At 53.6% G+C, this 19,472-nt stretch overlaps 1 protein-coding gene across 6 annotated transcripts in view; it reads left to right on the top strand.

Moving 5' to 3' along the window:
• TENM4 (teneurin transmembrane protein 4) overlaps window positions 1-19,472 on the top strand; it is a 708,342-nt gene that overhangs the window by 626,591 nt on the left and 62,279 nt on the right. For all 6 annotated transcript variants that reach the window (XM_055123102.1, XM_055123103.1, XM_055123101.1 and 3 more), the window contains 2 exons: window positions 2,034-2,250; window positions 14,702-14,821. In XM_055123102.1, the coding sequence (XP_054979077.1) occupies window positions 2,034-2,250; window positions 14,702-14,821 (337 nt within the window). The remainder of the gene's footprint in view (window positions 1-2,033; window positions 2,251-14,701; window positions 14,822-19,472) is intronic.

Raw genomic sequence — 19,472 nt, 5'->3', positions numbered from 1 at the left:
AGCCAGAGTGTCCAGTGGCTTTGCCCAGGGCCACACAGGAGTGAGATTCAGAGCAGAAATTGCCACAGTCAGCCTGGGTCCAGACCCACACACTGCCACCCTTCACCCGCCAGGAAGTGACACTCTCTGTTGCCTCTCAAAGAATGGGGCCTGTCCCTGACTTATCCGGGGAATGACTGGGCTCCAGGGAGGTCAGGCACTGGCTGGAAGCCGCACGGCTGCTGAGGGCGGCTACCTGGGTGCCCAGGCTGGCATGTGAGAGTAAGGTGCTGGCTGTGTCATCCTCTGGGGACAGCGTGGGGGAGGAAGGTCAGGGATGAGGAGCTGGGTGCTCGGGAAGGTTCACTCAGGAACCCCCAGCAGGCCTGCTTGTGGGGCCGATCTGGACCTGGATTCTGAGCCATGGGCCTCCCCCCCAACCCTGCTGACCTGCACGGACCATGATCATAGTTTTCAGGCATTTCTGAACTGAGGGGGGCTGAACTGACGTTTGGTTTCAACAAATGCTGCTTCTTTTGTTGAAACCCATGCCCAGGATGGGGCAGATTGTATAGCAGATGGGACACTTGCCTTGCATGCAGCCGACTTAGATTTGATCTCTGGCACCACAGAGAGTGTCCCTCCATCCCCGCCAAGGATGATTTCCTGAAGCCCAGAGTAAGCCCTGAGCACCTCCAGGTGAGGCCAGTAACAAAACAGCCATTCCAGGCCGGGAGGCAGCCCAGAGTCTAGTGCCTGGGCACGGCTTGCAGAAGACCCAGGTTCAAGCCGGGCCACCACGTGGTCACCCCTGAGGCTGAGGCCGAGAATAGCCCCTTAGAACTACCAGATATGGCTCCCCTCTCTGAAAAACAAGATCCATTCCATTTGTATTTGTGTACCTAAGTCATACTTAAACATGTATGCACCATGATGAGGACCAACAGGAGTGTTTGGAACAAGGCCTGGGCCCCCAGAGCAGAGGTGGGGTTTCTGGTTTCTGGCCAGGGAGCTGCTGAGCGAGAGGCAGGCCCTGAGCTCCCCTCAGTGCAGTGTGGTGCTCTGTGCCCGTCTGCCTGCCGCGTGCACACACCCCGCCTTTTCTCCCAGGCCTGGCTGTATCCCAGGTGGAATAACCCAACCCAAACCCTGCGGTCTGGTGCAATTTTTTCATAGCCCTTTAAGGAGAGGATTTCATTTTGTTTGGGGGCCACACCTGGTGGTGCTCATGGGCTCTGCACTCGGGAATTACTCCTGGAGGTATTCGGCGCTCGGGGACCATACAGGACGCTGGGGGTTGAGCCCAGGTCGGCCGCGTACAAGGCAAGCGCCCTCTGTGCTGTGCTCTTGCTCTGGCTCCGGGGAAGCCCCTTTTTAGTCCCGTTGTAATTTGTTCTTGGGGCAAAGGCCGTTCCCTGCTCGGCTGAGCTGCCTTCACTGGCGCCATGCGGGGCAGGTCTCCTCAGGCTCACCAGGGGACAGGGTGGGGGGGTAGCAGCCCCCACCAGCAGGCCTCTTCCCCACCCTGGGCCCTCCTTCCCCGGGGCTGATGTCCTCTCCATAGAGCCGCTGGGGTCTCTGCGTCTGCCATGACTCCTCTCGTCTCGGCCCCCCTACTCCCCCTCCGCAGCCTCGGGGACCCCCAACACGCACATCCCCCTGGAGTCCCAGCTTCCCTCCGGGCCCCGTTCTTGCAGGCTCTGTCCTGCCACTCCCAGCCAGACCCTCTCTTACCTGCACGTTCCCGAGGCCAGCCTACAGCTGGCCCGGCTCAGCCGGTGCCTGCGGGTCAGCAGCGTCCATGCGTTCCTCAGCAGCAACCAGACAAACGTCACCGTCCAGTCTCTGCACGACAGACAGCACCTGTCACCCTGAGCACGTGGGGTCTGTCTGCTGCTAGGGCTGGGACCGGGCTGACCTGCCTGGTGTGGGGGCAGGAGCTCTGGCCACGTCAGGCGCGTCACCCCCTCTGTGTGGGTCCCAAGGGAGAGGGGATTGTGGCCTGGGGGGGTGCACACCCTGTGGTGTCAGCCCGTGCTCTGTCGCCCCTGCAGATGGCTTGACGGACTGCCTGGACCCCGACTGCTGCCTACAGCCCCTCTGCCACGCCAGCCCGCTGTGCCTCGGCTCCCCCGACCCGCTGGACATCATCCAGGAGAGCCCGGCCCCCGCGTCGCAGCAGAGCCTGTACCCCTTCTACAACCGCATCAGGTTTCTGGTGGGCAGGGACAGCACGCACGTCACCCCCGAGGAGAACCCCTTCGACGGAGGGTGAGTCCATCCAGGGCCCCCAGAACTGAGCTACATTGGCAGGGTGAGGGGGAGCCCAGGGTGGGGGCTGCCAAAGGCTTTGGGTGCCGTGTCGGGGGAGGCAGAACCACGGGAAACTGCCCTCCTGGGCCTTTGGATTCTGAGCCCAGTTTTGTTATTCCCATGGGGTGATGGATGGAGAATGTGAGCGATCAGTTGGGGAGGGGATCTCAGGGGGACTGGATCTGCTGATCCCTCAGTCTGATGTCCAGAGGCAGCCAGGCAGGGGTGCTGCCTCCATGGACCCCGGGCGCCTGTGTTCTTCATCCCCTTGGGCCATCTGGGGCAGGGGCCTTGTCACCATGGCCTCATGGAATCTGCCGGAATCACAGGGCTGAGCACCACGCCGCTCACTCGGCTCTGTGAGGGGCAAACTCAGGCAGGCCAGGCAGTGACCCGGGGCTCTGTGCGACGGCCGCAGCTGAGACATGCAGATGGACAGCCACTGGCCAGGCCAGGCGGGCAGAGGGCATCTGTGGCGTGGGCACAGCTTGTGCGGGAGGGGACTCCCCAAGGGAGGTCAGAAGGACCCGGGGGTGATTGGGCTGAGTTGCCGGAGAGGCACCCCTCACTAAGATCCTGGGGTCCCCGGTGTTGGGGGCCTGCCATGGGGAGCAGGCGAGTACCGAGTACCGAGTACCGTGGGTGCAGGAAGGGCCCCACAGCAGGGAGCCTGGGGCACTGCTGTTTGGAGCAAACAGGAGCCTGGAGTTTCGGACTGGAGCTCAAATCAGGGAGCTGTTAATCAATTAGTGTCCAAGCCAGGGGTCCCCGCCACTTCCCTCAGAGAATGTGGGAGGACAGGGGCCACAGGGGAACCTGGAAACGGCCTGGGGGCTCCCGGCGCTTTCATTCCTGCCTGTTACTCTGTGTGGATTGTTCAGTTGTGTGACTCTGTGCGCATTATTTCGCTGTGCGACTCCAGGTAGATTATTGTATTGAGATTTTTCATGAATCATTTGATTGTGTGACCCTGTGTTGGTTATTCTGTTGTGTGACTATGGAGTATTTGGTTGTGTGACTCCGTGCACATTATTTCATTGTGCCATTTCATGTGGATTATTGCATTGTGATTCTTTGTGAATTATTTGATTGTGTGACCCTGTGTGGATTATTCTGTTGGGTCACTGTGGATTGTTTGGTTGTATGACACTGCACACATTATTTCATTGTGCCATTCCATGTGGATTATTGCATTGTGATTCTGTGTGGATTATTTTATTGCGTGACTCTGTGTTGTTTATTCTGTTGTATCACTGTGAATTAATTGGTTGCGTGACACTGCATGCATTATTTTATTGTGCCATTTCATGTGGATTATTGCATGTGAGTCTTTGTGGATCACTCTGTTGTGTAACCCTGTGTGGATTTTTGCTTTTTATGACTCTGTGTGGGTTATTTCGTTAGGTGACTCCTGAGTGGAGTATTTCATTGTGTGATGCTTTGTGGATTGTTCCATTGTGCAACTCCATGTAGATATTGCATCCTGTGATTCTTTTCTGGATTGTTGCACTGTGTGACCCCTGTGGATTACTCTGTTTTGTGACTCTGTGTGGAGTATTGCACTATGAGATGCTCTGTGAATTATCCATTATGTGACTCCGTGTGGATTATCGTGCTATGTGACTCCATATTTTGCTTTGGTCCTGACCACCTGGAAGTAGGAGCACCCATACGGGGCTGTCCCTTGCTCTGCTTTTCTGGAGCAACCCTGAGGAGGCCATTTGGTTTGGGTCGTCTTGAGAAGCCCAATCCCTACACATTGCACATCTCTGCTCACTCCCCCAGCCTGCGCTGGTGTTAACCGGGTGGTCTGCAGAGAAGTTTGGAACGATCGCCCCAGCAGCTCTGACTTGCCCTAAGAAGCCTCTTCTAGAGAGGGGGGAAATATGTGTGTGTCCGAGGAGAAATGAGCCCCTCAGTAGAGGCCTTGAGTCAGACTCATGAGCATTTTAGATACTGTTTCTGTCACTTCTAAATGTGGCCCTGGACAAGTGGCTAATAGAGCAAATCTGTGTCTGCCAATCTCTAAACTGCATCCTATAGAACTAACTGCTTGTACTTGTGTTATCACTAAGTAGTTGTTCAAACAAACTATTCATGTATATAGCTTTGAACAATGGAAAAATGACCACAAGGAAAGAGAAAGAGGGTTGGGGGGGCAGTGAGTGTACGTAAATGATTCTAATCCATTTTACACTGAGGATCCAGAGCCCAGCGGTGTTCAAGAGTAGACACAAGACTAAAAGTCAGCTGCCAATCATCATTCATTTGTCTGTCCCTTCAGTTACATCACAGGGTCTTGACAAGCTGACCCCACTCAGCACTCTGAACTGATTCTGCTTTGGGGCACATCTTCCATATACATGTGCTGTAGAATAAGCAGCTGACGGAACCTGGCAGATGTTGCTGTAAAAATTCCTTTCCCCAAACATTTCCCATAATCAATACATCTCCTTCAGCAGCCATCTGTCAGGCCTAATTATGCATAGACAGGGGCCGAAGAGATAGTACAGCAGGTAGGGCACTTGCCTAACACAGCTGACTTGGGTTCAGTCTCTGGCTCCCCATACATAGTCCCCTGAGCACTGCCGGGAGTAATTCCTGAGTGCAGAGCTGGAAGTGACTCCTCAATATCACCAGGTTAGACTCAACTCCATTTTAAAAAAATTATTAAAAAAAGTATGTATAGATTTTCATTTGAAAGAACCCAAATTGTTAGAAACCTAAAAACTCACACGAGGTTGACTATTCTTATGCAACGTGGTTTTTATCAGAGTGATCCAGGCCAGGGCTTCTGTATATGCCCGTGTGGGTGGGGGACAGTGTCACCTGCCCGTCTGGGCCCTAATTGCTGCTCTCTGCTGTGAAGGGTCGTGGTGACACCAGTGCACAGAGTTTGCCCCTGGGTCTCACTCCTGCTGGCTCTAGGCGACCCCGGGAAAATGATTCACCTTTAGGCATCACCTCCCATCATCAAGTGCCCATTCTAGTCACTGTCCCCTGAAAGCCTTGGACATAACACCCTGAATCCGGCTGGGGACACAGGTGATCAGTAAACGGAGCCCTTCACTGAGTGACAGAGTTTGAACTTTGGAGTCAGAAGGAACCGGATTGAAACGCTGTTAACTCGATAGCCAGGGGGAAACTCCTCAGAGCTCTGTTTCTTCATCTGTCAGATTGGGGTGATAATGTCTATTTTGCAGAATTTTGTGAGAATCAAAGAAAAAACAGATGTACATAAATTCTCAGCCTCCCTCCCCCTGTTTGCTAATTTTAAGATGAAGCTGGTAGCAGCGGTGTCAGAAAGAGCTTTAACTCCCCCTCCTTAACGGGAAGGGAACCGAGAGTAAGCACTCCCGCCAGGGAAGGCCGGAAGCTCCCCAGGAGACCCAGGGTGAGAAGGTCGAACCCTCCTTTGGGGAAGGAGAAGTCACATATGCCCTCTGCTATCAGTGAGATCCTGGGGGAGGGGTTACCAAGGTGGGGGACCCAGGGTCCAGGAGCACTTCCCCAATAGTGTTCCTGACTTGGGATCTGTTCATAACATTAACAAGGCTCTTGTCCAATGAAAGTCCCACCCCTCCTGTGGCCCATCTGAGGGTCAGAGCCATGGCACAGCAGCTAGGGCGTTTGCCTGGCACTCGGCAGATCAGGGTTCCATCCCTGACACTCCATATGGTCTCCTGAACCCACAAGGACTGAGCACTGAGCACAGAGACAGGAGGGAGCCCTAAGCACTGCAGGGTGTGGCTTAAAAACAAAGCAAAAATGTGTAGTCTGCATGAGACACTAGCTGGTAGAACAGACCAAAGCCAATGCACAGAGACTTGGGAACAAGGGGACACTGGGATAATGAAGACGGGTAACTAGAACATTCTATCCAAATCCTGTCTTCAAGGCTGGGTCCTAAGGGACTTTCAGATCCTCTGGGGAGGGACAGTCTGCAGAGAGGATCAAGTTTTGTCAAGATGCTCCTGTGGAGAAAGTTTGAACCTGTGGAAAGGCTGGAAAGGGCAGGTCCTGGGGAGAAAGTCAACCCTGTGGGAAGACTGTGGAGAGGGCAGATCCTGTGGAGATGATCGAGCCTCAGGAAAAGCTTGAGGAGAGGGGAAGATTCCATGGATCAGGTTGTATGGAAAGGGTCAGCCCTCTAGACAGAGACCCAATTCCTGAGGGAATCCTTTTCCATGGGGAACCTCTGATCCACACAGAAGACTGGAGTCTGCAGAGAGGACTATGCATCTTGGGGAGGCATTTGCTGAGGAAAGTGTGGGCTATTGTGGGGAGGGTCCAAGCTGCCCCCAAACACAGCTTTATTGTAAATGCTGATCCATGCCTCCTCTGTGAGTTGATGAGATACATGTCTGCAACCCAGTCCTGACAGGCATTGTTTATGACCTCTGGCTTTTTCTTCACTGAAACCCTAATCTCCAGTAAATGGGTGGCCAGAGTCTGTCCTGAGCCCTAGGTCACTGGCTCAGGGGAAGCAAGAAACATTCAATTTTGAAAATTAGTGATCAGACACAGATGAACTTAATGAAAGAGGACTTGTGGTAGAAGATGGCCTTTGGCCTGACACAAAGGTTGCAGTGAGGAGGGTTGGCCATGAAAACATTGTTTATCATAGTAATGATAAATATTAGCTCTCAGCAACTCGTTAGCACATCAGGGAATCCATGCCGTGGACCACACCTTCTCCTAAAAGAAGTAAGTGTAAATGGAATAGGGTAGGATAGAGTAGAAAATAACAAAATAATGCTATATAAAGGATATGTATTTCACAGGGACTAGAGCGATAGCACAGCAGGTAGGGTGTTTGCCTTGCAGGGTTCGATTCCTCCATCCCTCTCAGAGAGCCCAGCAAGCTACCAAGAGTATCCGCCTTCACGGCAAAGCCTGGCAAGCTCCCCATGGCATATTCAATATGCCAAAAACAGTAACTACAAGTCTTACAATGGAAACATTACTGGTGCCTGCTTGAGCAAATCGATGAGCAATGGGATGACAGTGATACAGTGATGTATTTCACAAAGAGTGTGTGTGTGTGTGTGTGTGTGTGTGTGTGTGTGTGTGTGTGTGTGTAAAATCTGAATACACTGCGTTACTTGTTTGTGGGCCTCAGTGGAATAGGATTCAAGAGTCACTCTAAACTGAGGAAGCAGCATGACTTTCCAGGATACCCAAGAACTGAGAGAATGTTATTTGGGCTGGGACATGATTATGCTGATACTACTTTCCAGTCAGAAGTCAGAAGACCCGGCCCACCACTTGAAATTAAGTGGTCACCTGGGGGCATATGGTCCTGGTGCAGAGGGAAGTGGGCAAGCGAAGAGAACAAAGATGCAATAAGAAGGCCAGCAGCAGGGTCTGCTCCCCAGCTCACCCACAAAGGAGAAAGTTTCATCTCAAGAGAACCTGAAACCTGCTCTAAACAGCACTGGAAACCTGTGTGCAATGTAGTCTTGAGAAGTTTTGTTCATTGTTTGGGCCATGCCCAGAATGATCAGGGCTCACTCCTGGCTCTGTGCTCAGGAATCACTCCTGGTCGGCCTCGGGGACCATATCTGATACTGAGGATTGAATTTGAGCTGGCCGCCTGAGAGACAAGCACCTTCCCCAATGTACCATCTCTCCAGCCTTGGGTGGTCAGAATTTTTTCAGACCCTTTGTCAAGATACTGAGTCTCCATGAGTTTTGAAAACAAGAGTTGAAAAGAAGGGCAATATCCTGGACAAAAGGAAGAAAACATCCTGTTTAAATATACCTTACACGCCCCCCCTCCCACCACAGATCTAAGCTATGGGTCTGCGTGTCCACGGCAAACCCACTAGTCCAGTGCATTTGTGGCCACACCACGTGCCCAGCACCCCAGCCTCAGACAGCCCTTCTAGCTCTCTGAGGGGCCCAGAACTCATCTAATGGAGTTCAAATAAACACCAGCTTCCTGACAGCTGGCCTCGGAGCAAATTTATTATTGAATTATACTCCTGCGCCTTCAGAACAAGCTGAGTTGACAGGCTGCCCCATCCGCTTCAGAAAGGGGGAGAGAGGAGAGAGAGAGAGAGAGAGAGAGAGAGAGAGAGAGAGAGAGAGAGAGAGAGAGAGAGAGAGAGACGCAGACACTGATAAATTGCTCTGATGGAAGATGGAAGAAGGTAAAGATCCTGCGTCCTCTGGAATGTCAGCCATTATATATTATTTATGGTGGTTTTTAACAATTCCCTCCCCACCCTGAAATGAATGTTGATGCTGCTGAAGCAAGGAGGTGAATTGAATTCACGCTGCAGCAGGTTCTCGAGTCATCCTGACGAGCAGCGAACAACTCCTCTTCTGCCACTTGATCATCCCTTTATTGATTTCAAAGCCCAGTTGCAACCTCTGTTTGCTCCGTGGCCTGAGCTTGTTCTAGCCAAGGCTCCGCCTGGAAGGGGACCCACCCGGGCATCTGGAGGGAGAGGGTCAACCATCAGGGCCTCGGGCAGCTGCGGGTGAGACCGCAGACCAGCAGGATACTGCTGCCCGCCTCTGGAGTGTGACCTCTCTTGCCAGAGTGAGCCCCACTCTGAGAGACTGAGCAAGGTCAGTTACCCAGGAGCCCACTGGCTGGCACCCACATGCAGCAAAAATACATAATGTGGGGGTGGAGCGATAGTACAGCGGATAGGCGTTTGCCTTGCATGTGGCAGACCTGGGTTTGATCCCTGGCATCCCTCATAGTTCCCCAAGCACTGCCAGGAGTAATTCCTGAGTGTAGAGCCAGGAGTAACCCCTGAGCATTGTTAGGTGTGACCCAAAAAGAAAAAGAAAAAACATAATGTTCACAGAGCATGTTCTGATTGTCAGGCATCGCCGGATAGGCTTTAAACATTGTACAGGTACTGCCACCTTGAAATCACCCGTCCAGATCATGTGTGGAGACTTTCTCACTCTTCTGCTAGAGAGGTGAAACTGAGCCACAGAGCTGAGAGGCCTGGCCAAAGGCACGGGGGTCAGCAAGTGGACACAGCTGACATTTGAAACCAGGACAATTGGTCCTTCGGTCCATGTACTGGACTTTTTGTTCTCCTCAACTTGGTTCTTTCTCGGAGTTTTGGAGTGCTAATCGTTTACAGGAGGGAAGATGCTGGCCCTCTCTTCCAGCCCAGTGCCTGCAGTTGGGACATCTCTGTGGGCTGGCAGCGAGGCCCCGCTTTCTGCTGCTCTGACCCACAGGAGCTGACCCCGGTCCTCTCTCTGCGGCTGTGCACTGTGACGGCAAGCTCAGGACATAGCTCCAGGGCCTGGGGCCCCACACGAGAGGACAGGCCTGGACGGACCTCCACAGGCAGAGGACGGCCTTGCACTCAGCTATTCTTAACTTCCCATGTGGGCTTGGCCAGGCCTCTTAACCTCTCTGTGGCTCCCTTTCTTCATCTGTCATGGCGGGATAAGAATCTGCCTCTGTGGGGACATCCAGTCACGCTCGCTACCATTGCAGAGAGCAGGGGGTCAGTGCCGATGGAGACACTGCCATTGGCTTTAATTGGGGTCTGTGTCAACTTTAGACTCAGCCTGGGGCTGGGAGGAAAGTGAGCCTCTTCACCGGAAGCATCCACATAGTTGTGTGCATGGAGTGACTGTCCTACACGGTGGCGGGCAGAGGTGACCTTGGGTTTGTCAGGCCTGTGAGGAGAAAAGCGGGGTCTGCAAGCCCCAGCAGGGTGGTGGCAGAGCCTGCAGCCCTGGGGCCATCAGCCAGGCTGTAGTGAGCTAGAGGCAAATGGAGTTTGCACCCGGCACCACTGAAATCCTGGCACTGAGAATGGCTCAGAGAGCCAGGCTTCCCTCCCTTGGCCCACCCTCCACGGGAGCGCAGGGCCCAGGGTTGCCCTGTCCCATCCAGAAAGGGTGGGCTGTCTCCCAGAACACCCCCGGCAGGCAGAGAGACCCCCCACCCACCTCTGTCACAGGCTCTCAGGTGACAGATGCAGGTGCTCCAATGCAGGCTTTCCCTGGCCCCAGAAAGGCCCCGCACGAACCGTGCTCAGATCAGAGCTGGGACCCCAGCAGGAAGAAAGGTGGGCGCTGTCTGCAGGGGCCACAGTCGGTGGGGAGATCACAGGGGTGGGGGTCCAGGGGTCCCACCTGGTGAAGGATCCAGGCAGGCGCCAGGAGGACTCACGCAGTGCTCAGGTCTAGGATAGGTGGAAGCTTCTGTTCAGGGAGAACTGAGAGTCGGCCATGGACCCCATGGAGAGCCTGAAGCCACAAGCAGGGCCCGGGGCACAGGCTTGGGGCTGCTTCAGAGAGCCGCAAGCAGGTGCTAAGGCCCGTTTGGCATCAGCTTAAGGGACAGTTAAGCCTGCCGGGACACAGGTGGGAGTAGAGGGCCAGGAGGCCACTGTCAGAACTCGCTGACGTCCTGCCCAGCCTCCCAGCCTCCCCTCCTTCACCCTGTGTGGGCGCTGAGGGTACTTTCTGGCTTGATCCACCTTTGTGACGGTCCTGTCCCTCCAGTTTCCTCTCAAGCCAGCCCTTGGCCACTGGCCTTGGGAACCATCAGGCTGGCCTTACCCCGAGCTGGCAGGAGTAGGAATACCTGGGTCAGGCCCTGAGTGTGTGTCTGGACAAAGGCCAGCGTGTCTGACGCGGCCTGGGCCTGGTACAAGTGCTCCCGCCTGGCAGGGTTCGCCTGGCCTAATTGCTTGTTGTGTATCTAGTTGCCCGACATATGTGAAGCCCATGTGTTTGCTCACCGGTGTCAGAGACAACTGCAGGTGCTTCCAGAGCTGAGAGCCGCTGCCAGCACTCAGGCCTGCGGGCACGGTCTCTCCTGGCTGGCTGAAAGTGTGGGTACGGAGGGAAGCCACAAGGAGGAGGGCCCCGTGTCACCTCTGTCACACGTCGTTCTAACGTGACCTTACCGAAGTCTCTCCTCAGGGTTGAAGGCATAGTACAGCGGGGAGGGCATTTGCCTTTCATGTGGCCAACTCGGGTTCCATCTCTGGCGTCCCCTGTGTCCCCCCAGCACGGCCAGGAGTCATTCCTGTGTGCAGAGCCGGGAGGAACCCCTGAGCATTGCCAAGTGTTGCCCAAAACCAACAAAAAAAGAAAGTCTCTTCTCAATTTTCATCACTGGGTCATTCCTCAATTACCAAGCACTTGGGGGGCTTCTCTTAGCTGACCCTGGCCCCTGGGGACACTGGCCTTGTCGTGTGTCTCCTGGCCCCTGAGAAGCTTAGAGGCAGTGACGGGAGCATGCCCAGTGGAAGGCAGCCCTGCACCCACCCTGGAGAGAGTCCCATGAGCGTGAGAGGCGTTTCCCAAAGTGGGCAGCACCGGGGGGTAGAGCAGGGGCCGGGGGGGTGCTGTCGTAGGCTCAGGTGCCATGGAAGGGCCCCTTTTTCCTATAAAGAAGGTATATTTGGGGCTTGGCGGGACATTACAGGGGAGAGCCCCTGCCCTGCACGCACTGACCCAGGCCGGGTCCTCAGCACTGCACAGGATCCCAGGAGGGATCCCTGAGCACAGTGATAGGAGTAAACCCTGAGCACCGCCAGGTGTGGCCCAAACTTCCTTCGCTGAAAAGAAAGCAAATTTCCAGGGAGAAGTGAGCAAGTTTCCCCCCTTTTTTTCAGAAAGGAGTCACAGGCCCATCAGCGTAGGAGGCTCTGAGCTAGACCAGCATTGCGCCATTGGCCAGGGTCCACCCAGCCTCCTGTGCCCCCCACCATTGGCCAGGGGGCCACAGGTGAAAATCATGTAAATGAGGGACCCGGCATGAGGCTAGGGGCACCCTGTGGGATGGGGGCCACAGGAAGGCAGCAGGGCAGCAGGGAGCCGGGCTGGGGAAAAGGCCCAGACACTGGGCAGAGGAAGCAAGGGCTTGAATTACTGTCCTGGAGGGAGCTGCCACCGGGTAATGACAGTTTAGAGAGACTCTGGGTGAGTAGAGAACACTCCCCCCAGGCCAGGCCGGAGGGGAATTTAGCACTCCTGGTTGCTGCTGGAGAGCCCCTCCCCCACACCCCCCAGATAGCCACTCCCAGAGGGCTGGACCTGAAGCACAGCTGTCAGGGAGAGAGCAGGGCGTCTTGACGGCCTGGGTGGACATCAGCTCTCTTAGTGATACTCGAGAAGGACGTAGTTCCCAGCAACGAGAAATTCAATTTTCCCCCACTAAAGGCTGACAACAATTGATGGAGTAAATCTTCCTCATCAACAGAGATCATCCCATGTCCCTCTCGCGGGACCCTTCACAGCAGGACCCAGAGTCTTCACTCAGCCTCTCCTGCTTGACTTGTTTGCCGAGCAGCTGCATTCGGACCAGGGGCCTGGGCAGGAGGTCTCTGAGTTAGCATTGCCCAGAGCTCGCTGGGCCTGGCACGCGGTGGGCCGCCCTCCTGCCTTCCGGAAGGACAGGCTGGCATGGAGAGACCAGCTGCTTACAAGCCAGGTGTTAATTGCTTTTCTCATCCAACAGGGAAGAGTTTCTCACCCTGGGAAGGTAACCGTGCAGGCACCTGGTAAACGCAGGTAATCTGCTGAGATCCTGGGGAGTCCCACAGGCCTCAGGCTAGGACGTCCCCAAGCCAGTAAAGGCCTTGAGGATCTGGGGGGCGGGGGTGTGGGGGACCTGCAAGGGCAGCGCCTGCATCTGGTTCCCATGTGCCGAGGTCCCCAGGAAAGTGTCAAGCAGATGGGCAAGAGTCAGACCCAGCATTGGGGGAGCTTTGATGGGGGCGTGAGGTGCCCTGTGTTGTTAATGGGGGCAAAGAACAGCCTCTGTGACCCATTTCCTCCTCCTCTGAGTTTATCACTTTCCCACGACTTTGGCTTACGCAGAGAGCAAGTGCCATGGACTCAACTTCAGAGCCACCCCAGTGGGAAATGGGGTCCTCCCTGGGCTGCCGCTTTAGAATCGGTCTTGTTTGTAATTGTTCTTTTGTTTCTTTTATTTCACTTCGGGGTACTTCTGTGTGTCATCTGCTCGGAAGTTTCTATTTCTGAAATGCCGGCAAAACCATCTTCTTAGACGATTCCTAATTGTTCTACTTGTTGAGTCAGTCCATCAGCAAAGTAAGAATAACGGGAGGGCGACAGGGCTCAATGCAAGAGCACTTGCTTTGCTTGCCTGATGCCCCAGGTTCTGGTCCTGGTACCACATGGGCCCCTAAGCACAGCTGCAGGTGACTCCTGAGCACTGAGCCAGGAGTAGCCCCTGAGCACAGCAGGTAAGCCTCCCGAACTGGAAAGTAATAATAATGATAATGATCAGGGCCTTGTCGGGCATTTGCAGGTAGAAACAGAGACCTTGGCCCAAGAGTCTGTTCTAGCGGGGAGGAGAGGTACACCAGCTGTGGCTGGGGAGCCCGATGCCTTTGTCGGCTTTGGAAGAAACAGACCCATGCTAATGGGATGCTCGGAGAAAGATGGCGGGGCACTGCCTGCAGCCAGGGGCCTCGGGGGGTGCAGGGATGGTGTTGGGACAGGCCGAAGGACACTGTGCAGAGAGAGGCTTCATACAGCGCCAGGGTGGCACGGTGGGAAAAGCTGATGGCTTGTTGTCCGGACTAGCACAGGGGAGTGGGCAGGGCCTGAGGAGGCGTCTGCACCTGGCCCTCTGTGTCCAGCCGCAGGGAGAAGGGGGCCTCTCTCCAGGCGCCTCCTTCCAGATCTGCTGTCAAGGAGACTGTTTGTGGCACCAAGGGCCACGGCCATGCCTAGAGCCGACTCCGCTCCTGGCCGGAAGACCGGCCCAGGATCTCACGGACGGGGCAGGTGGGCAGCTGGAGCACCAGGATGTGGGTCTGTGTGGCTCCTTAGGGAATGCTCAGAGTCCCCCCCACAGTCGCCAAATGGGGCAGTTGGGCCACATAATGCTTGTAATCCTCTCTCCTAAGCACATCCCTGGTTTTCCGCCTTGAACTTCTTGACTGTTTATCAGCGGTACACGCTTGGTTTTCATCCCCAAGTTACATGACTAGTGTACCCAGAGTCATAAAAATTCCTCAGGCAGGGCTAGAGAGAGAGAGAGAGAGTTCTGAGTATTAGACACTTGCTTTGCATGTGGCTGACCCTCACTGAATCCCTCGCACCATGTAGGGTCCCTGGAACTTCAGTAGGATTAACCCCTGAGCACAGAGTAAGCCATATATACATATGTGTGTATATATATATGTGTATATATATAATATTTTCCCCTTGGCGAAATAAATGGCCACTAATGGGAAATTTTAAGAGGCCCTGCCTTAGAGGCTGCTCGGAGAGCTGAATTAAGGCACTTTGGGAAAGAAAGGATCATCATGCATCTTCTGAGAGTCCCCGATCTTGGAGGCCAAGATACATGTGTGCTCCCGGGCCCCGGGTTCTCGTCCCAGGGTTCAGAGCATAAAGGGTTGATCTCGCTGTTCTCATTCTCTACCCACAGGCACGCATGTGTCATTCGAGGTCAAGTGATGACCTCAGACGGGACGCCGCTGGTGGGGGTGAACATCAGCTTTGTGAATAACCCCCTCTTCGGATACACCATCAGCCGGCAGGATGGCAGGTAGGTGGCCTGGGCTTGTGGACCAGGGTTGGCGCTGCAGTGACCATGTGGACCGAGAGGGAGACTCGAACCTAATGCCCAGTTTATCGACCTTTGGCCCAGAAGGCCTTGTGCCTCTGTCCCTCTGAGCAGGAGTGAAGCCATGTCATGGCCAGCGATTGTGGCTCAGTGGTTGAGCACTTGTGTTGCACCATATGATTTCCTGAGTACCCCCTGGGAATCACATAGTGTACTTTATATTTTCAACTAAGCCACTTTTTCTTTTTTTTCATTTTGACATTATAGAACTAAACTGAAAATTATTAATAGTCCACTCTTACATTTCTGATCAACAAACAAATAAAATTCATGAGCCAAAATCCAAACTAAAAACAGGGAAAAGCTTTTTTTTCTAATTTTATTTTTTTAATTGAATCACAGTGAAGATACACCGTTACAAAGTTGTTGGGTCTCAGTCATATAATGCTCCAACACCTATCCCTGCCCAGTGTACATTTCCCAGCACCAATGTCCCTATGTCCCAGTTTCCCTCCCGCCCCCTCCCCTCCCTTCTTCCTCCCCTCCCTCCCTCCCCACTCTCTGTCTCTCTCTGTCTCTCTGTCTCTCTGTCTGTCTGTCTCTCTCCCCTCCCCCCTCCTTTAGGGCATTATGGCTTACAAAACAGATACTGAAAGGTCATCATGTATATCCCTTTATTACCTACTTTCAACACTCAGTTCTTGTCCAGAGTGATCATTTCCAACTATTATTGTCATACTGATCCCTTCTCTATCCTACCTGCCCTCTGTCCCACACACACATGGGACAAGCTTCCAACCATTGACCAGCCCTCCTGGCCCCTTTTTTCTCTGGCCTTGGATATTAGTCTCATACTATTTTGTTTTTATATAAAACAGAGGAAAGCTTTTAAAACTGAGTATGAATCTCAGCATTAACATCTGAGCAGAGAATGTGAATTGTTTTCATTCTTAGCATTTAAATCTTTAGACTCTAAAGTTGTGCAGAGACTGAACATTTACAGATTATTTAAAACCTGGAATCGCTGAGCAGAAATTGCACAGTTGGATAATGGGGAAAACAGCAGAAAGGGTTATGAGTGAGCCTGCACCATCCTACCTGTACCCCATGCCCTTCTCAGACACTGGCCGAGCACTGGGCCACGAGGAACTCCCTGGCCTCCCAGTGCTGCTGGGTACAGCTCCCCAAACCAAAAATCGAAATGAAGCCATATTTTAAAGCTCTGGTTCTCAGGAGAAGCAGAGGGCCTCTCACGTGTGGTGTTGTGCGCCTCCATTTGTGGTATGGAGTGTTGTCCTGTGGGTTGTGTTTCACTGAGCCGGCTGCTCCAGAGTCCTGCCTGCCATCATGTGGTCTACAACTGCCACTTTCAGGTCCAGGCCACTGCTGTGCTGAAGGACTCAGACCTTGAGCCATCAGTGACGGGAGTGGAAATTCCCAAACCATCCCAGCTACCCCTTCGTGTGAGGTGTCCTTGCACGTCTGTGTGTCTTCCCAGCAAGGTCCCAGCCCTCCGTAACAGGGTCCTGACGCTCTCTCTGTGCCTGCTTGGGAAGCACTTTGCACATAGTCGTCATTTGATAAGCATGGCCGTGGCTCTATTTTCAGTGGCACAGGGGAGGTTTCTGGGAAGGGTGTAGCTGCTTACTGAAATCACAGACCATCTCTTGATGGGACGGCGCCGGCTGTGGCATCGGCAGCAGGAATATTTGGGGGAAAGGACCGGGAAGAGGAGAGGGAACCTTTAGACTGTCAGTGGTGACGAGTGCTCTGTTTTTAATAAGATCAGGTGGTGGCTGGCCATCTGGCTGAGTGTGGGCCCAGAAGGTTGATTTTCACTCCATGTTGGAAATCAGCTCTGGGCTGATTGATATTAGCACCTCTTTAATCTGATATCAGACGCAAACATGTCCCGGCCAAGGTGATAATGAAGCAGGGGCTCTTTGTCCGAGGACATGTGTGCCTACAGATGGGCTGGCACCCTTGGCAGCAGACTCCCTGTCACTCGCCCCCATGACTGGCCTGGGAGCCCCGGTCTCATCCCCATGACTGCCCAGGCCCTCCCCATCTCTCTCTCTCTCTCTCTCTCTCTCTCTCTCTCTCTCTCTCTCTCTCTCTCTCTCTCTCTCTCTCTCTCTGTGTGTGTGTGTGTGTGTCTCTCAGAGACCCATTACACACATATGCACACATACATGTACAATCACACACACACCACACATTCACATAGACACACAGGTGTACATACACTCCCACTGACTCACACGCCACAGTACACCTCTCACATGCTTACCTAAACACACTCATACATCATACTCCCTGCACTCACATACACACCCACACACACACACACACACACACACACACACACACATCCCTCACACTGAAATATCAACCCTCCTAACAGAAACTCAGAAACGGAAAGCAGTGGCAGAGGTTATCCAAAGAGATCATTTTTTATTTTTTGTGTGTGTGTGTGTTTTCTATTTTTTTTTATTTTTTAATTTTTTTAAAATTTTTATTATATCACCATGTGGAAAGATACACATTTTTCAGGTTTATGTCTCAGTTATACAATATTCAAACACCATCCCTTCACCAGTACCCATATTCCACCACCAGAATCCCCAGTATACCCCCCACCCCCCACTGTATAACTGATGAATTTCACTTCATTTTCTCTTTACCTTGATTACGTTCCATATTGCAAAACAAAACTCACTATTGTTGTTGGAGTTTCCCCCCAAGAAAGACAGCCTTACTATGATAATTGGTTTTCCATTAAAAGATTGTATGTTTTCAGTTTTTAGAAAAGGTCTCGCGGCTCCGCGCAGTTCGGATGTGTTCCAGTCCCGCAACCCGGAGCCCTGTTAGTTGCTGCTCAGTGTCACCAGGGCTCCATTTGGAGAAGGCGTCCCAGCTGTACCTCCTCCGTCTGGATCCCTGGTGTTGTTGGCCCGGATTCTGGTCCGGAGCATTTCTCCGGCCGCATTGCTCACCAGACTGCCTGGCCTCTTCTCTGTTCAATGTGGCCGAGATCATTTTTTAATGTGAAGTAGAAATCATAAAGAAAAAAAGTCAAAGAATATCAGACCAAGGAAGTAGTTTAGACTCATTAAATTGAAAAATAAAGGTTATAAGAGCTTGATGCCCAGACAATGTGTAGGACCGTTTGCTTCCCCTTCCCTCAACTAATCCCATGACTTCCACCTAACTAGTGACCCTTCCTGGTCCTGGTCCTGATGGCCTAACCATCATCACGACCTTCGTGTCCATGGGGAAGCAGACACTCAGGCTGGACTCCCTCTGTCATGGCGGCAGAGCTTGGCCGAGCAGCCTGGACCCTGTCTGAGAAGTGGCCGCTCCCTGCGCCTGACGCACGCCCCTGGTCACGACCAGCCTGGCCAGTGCCTGACGCCGGCTCTAGCAAGGCCAGACACGCCCTCTTCTTCACAGCCCTCTGTCCCCACACGGAGCCTCTCCTGCAGGGAGACCAGGGTCAGGCCAGAGTCCTCTCTGGTGCTGCAGCCGCCCTTCATGTGCAGATGCAGTCCAGCTGTCCCTGTGGGCTTGTTCTCTGTGTTCCCCACCCCAGGAAGGGTCTGGACCCCCAGAGGGGAAGCCTTCATTCAAAATAAACACCTTCCTGGTCATTCCCCGCTCTTGCACATTGGAGGGTGGAGGTGCCCAGCTCTTCTACCCAAGAGAGGGCCCAGAGAGGGCTGGGCGAGCGCAGAGCATGTGGTGACAGCCTTCTACAGAGCACAGGAGGGAGCGAGCCTCAAGCCGCAGCCTCAGGCGAGCGTGGTCTGGCATTCGGACAGTCGAGTGCAAAACCCTTGCAGAGCCTGGGCAGGAGAAGAGCAAGCGGGGCAGTGGGCCGATGCCATTCGGCACCTCTCAGGGGTCAGAGCAGAGTCCGGCACTGAGCTCTCCAGGCCAGCTGCCCGGGTGCAGTGAGGACTGGATAGACTCACCCTCGCCACCAAGTAAGGGCCCACTGTGGGTGTGTGCTGGGTCGTTAGTTCGGGTAAATGTGCAGCATCTCCGGCACATCCCTCTGCCGTTGGAACTAGCCAGCAGCTGGCGGGGCTGTAGAGTCTCAGTTTCTGAGAGAAGAATAGAAGCAGCCACAAGTAGCCAAGTGAGCCTGCCTTTCTGTGGACAGGACACGGGCACCCCTACAGGGGACACTGGAGAGGAACAGGAGGGCCTGGTAGGCAGAGGGCTGAGCACGCGCAGGCACCCTGTCACAGAGATGTCCCTGAGTGGTGGGACTGAGTCTCAGAGAAGAAGCAACTTCTAGGATACAGTGATTCAGACTGTGCCTCTGTCTAAACTGCTTGACTCCAGCATCACCCCAGAGGTCCAGGGATCTGTGACGTCCAAGTGAGAATTGCTCGAGAGTCAGAAAAGTTCCACAACTTGAGAAGAATCCATTTGAACCTTAAGGTTTTTACAGATGTGTATTGGGAAGGGGGCGGGGGGGAGAGGGGAATGAAATTCAAACTCAGAGAGGCTAAGTGACTTGCCCAGAATTGCACAGCAGTTCACAGCAGAATAGGACAAGAGGAATCCCTCTTTTGTTTTGTTTGGGTTGGGGTGAGGGGCTCTGCACTCAGGAATCACTCCAGGA

Source organism: Sorex araneus, chromosome X (assembly GCF_027595985.1).
Source record: "Sorex araneus isolate mSorAra2 chromosome X, mSorAra2.pri, whole genome shotgun sequence".
NCBI lineage: Eukaryota > Metazoa > Chordata > Mammalia > Eulipotyphla > Soricidae > Sorex > Sorex araneus.
This window is presented reverse-complemented; position numbering and strand designations above follow the sequence as displayed.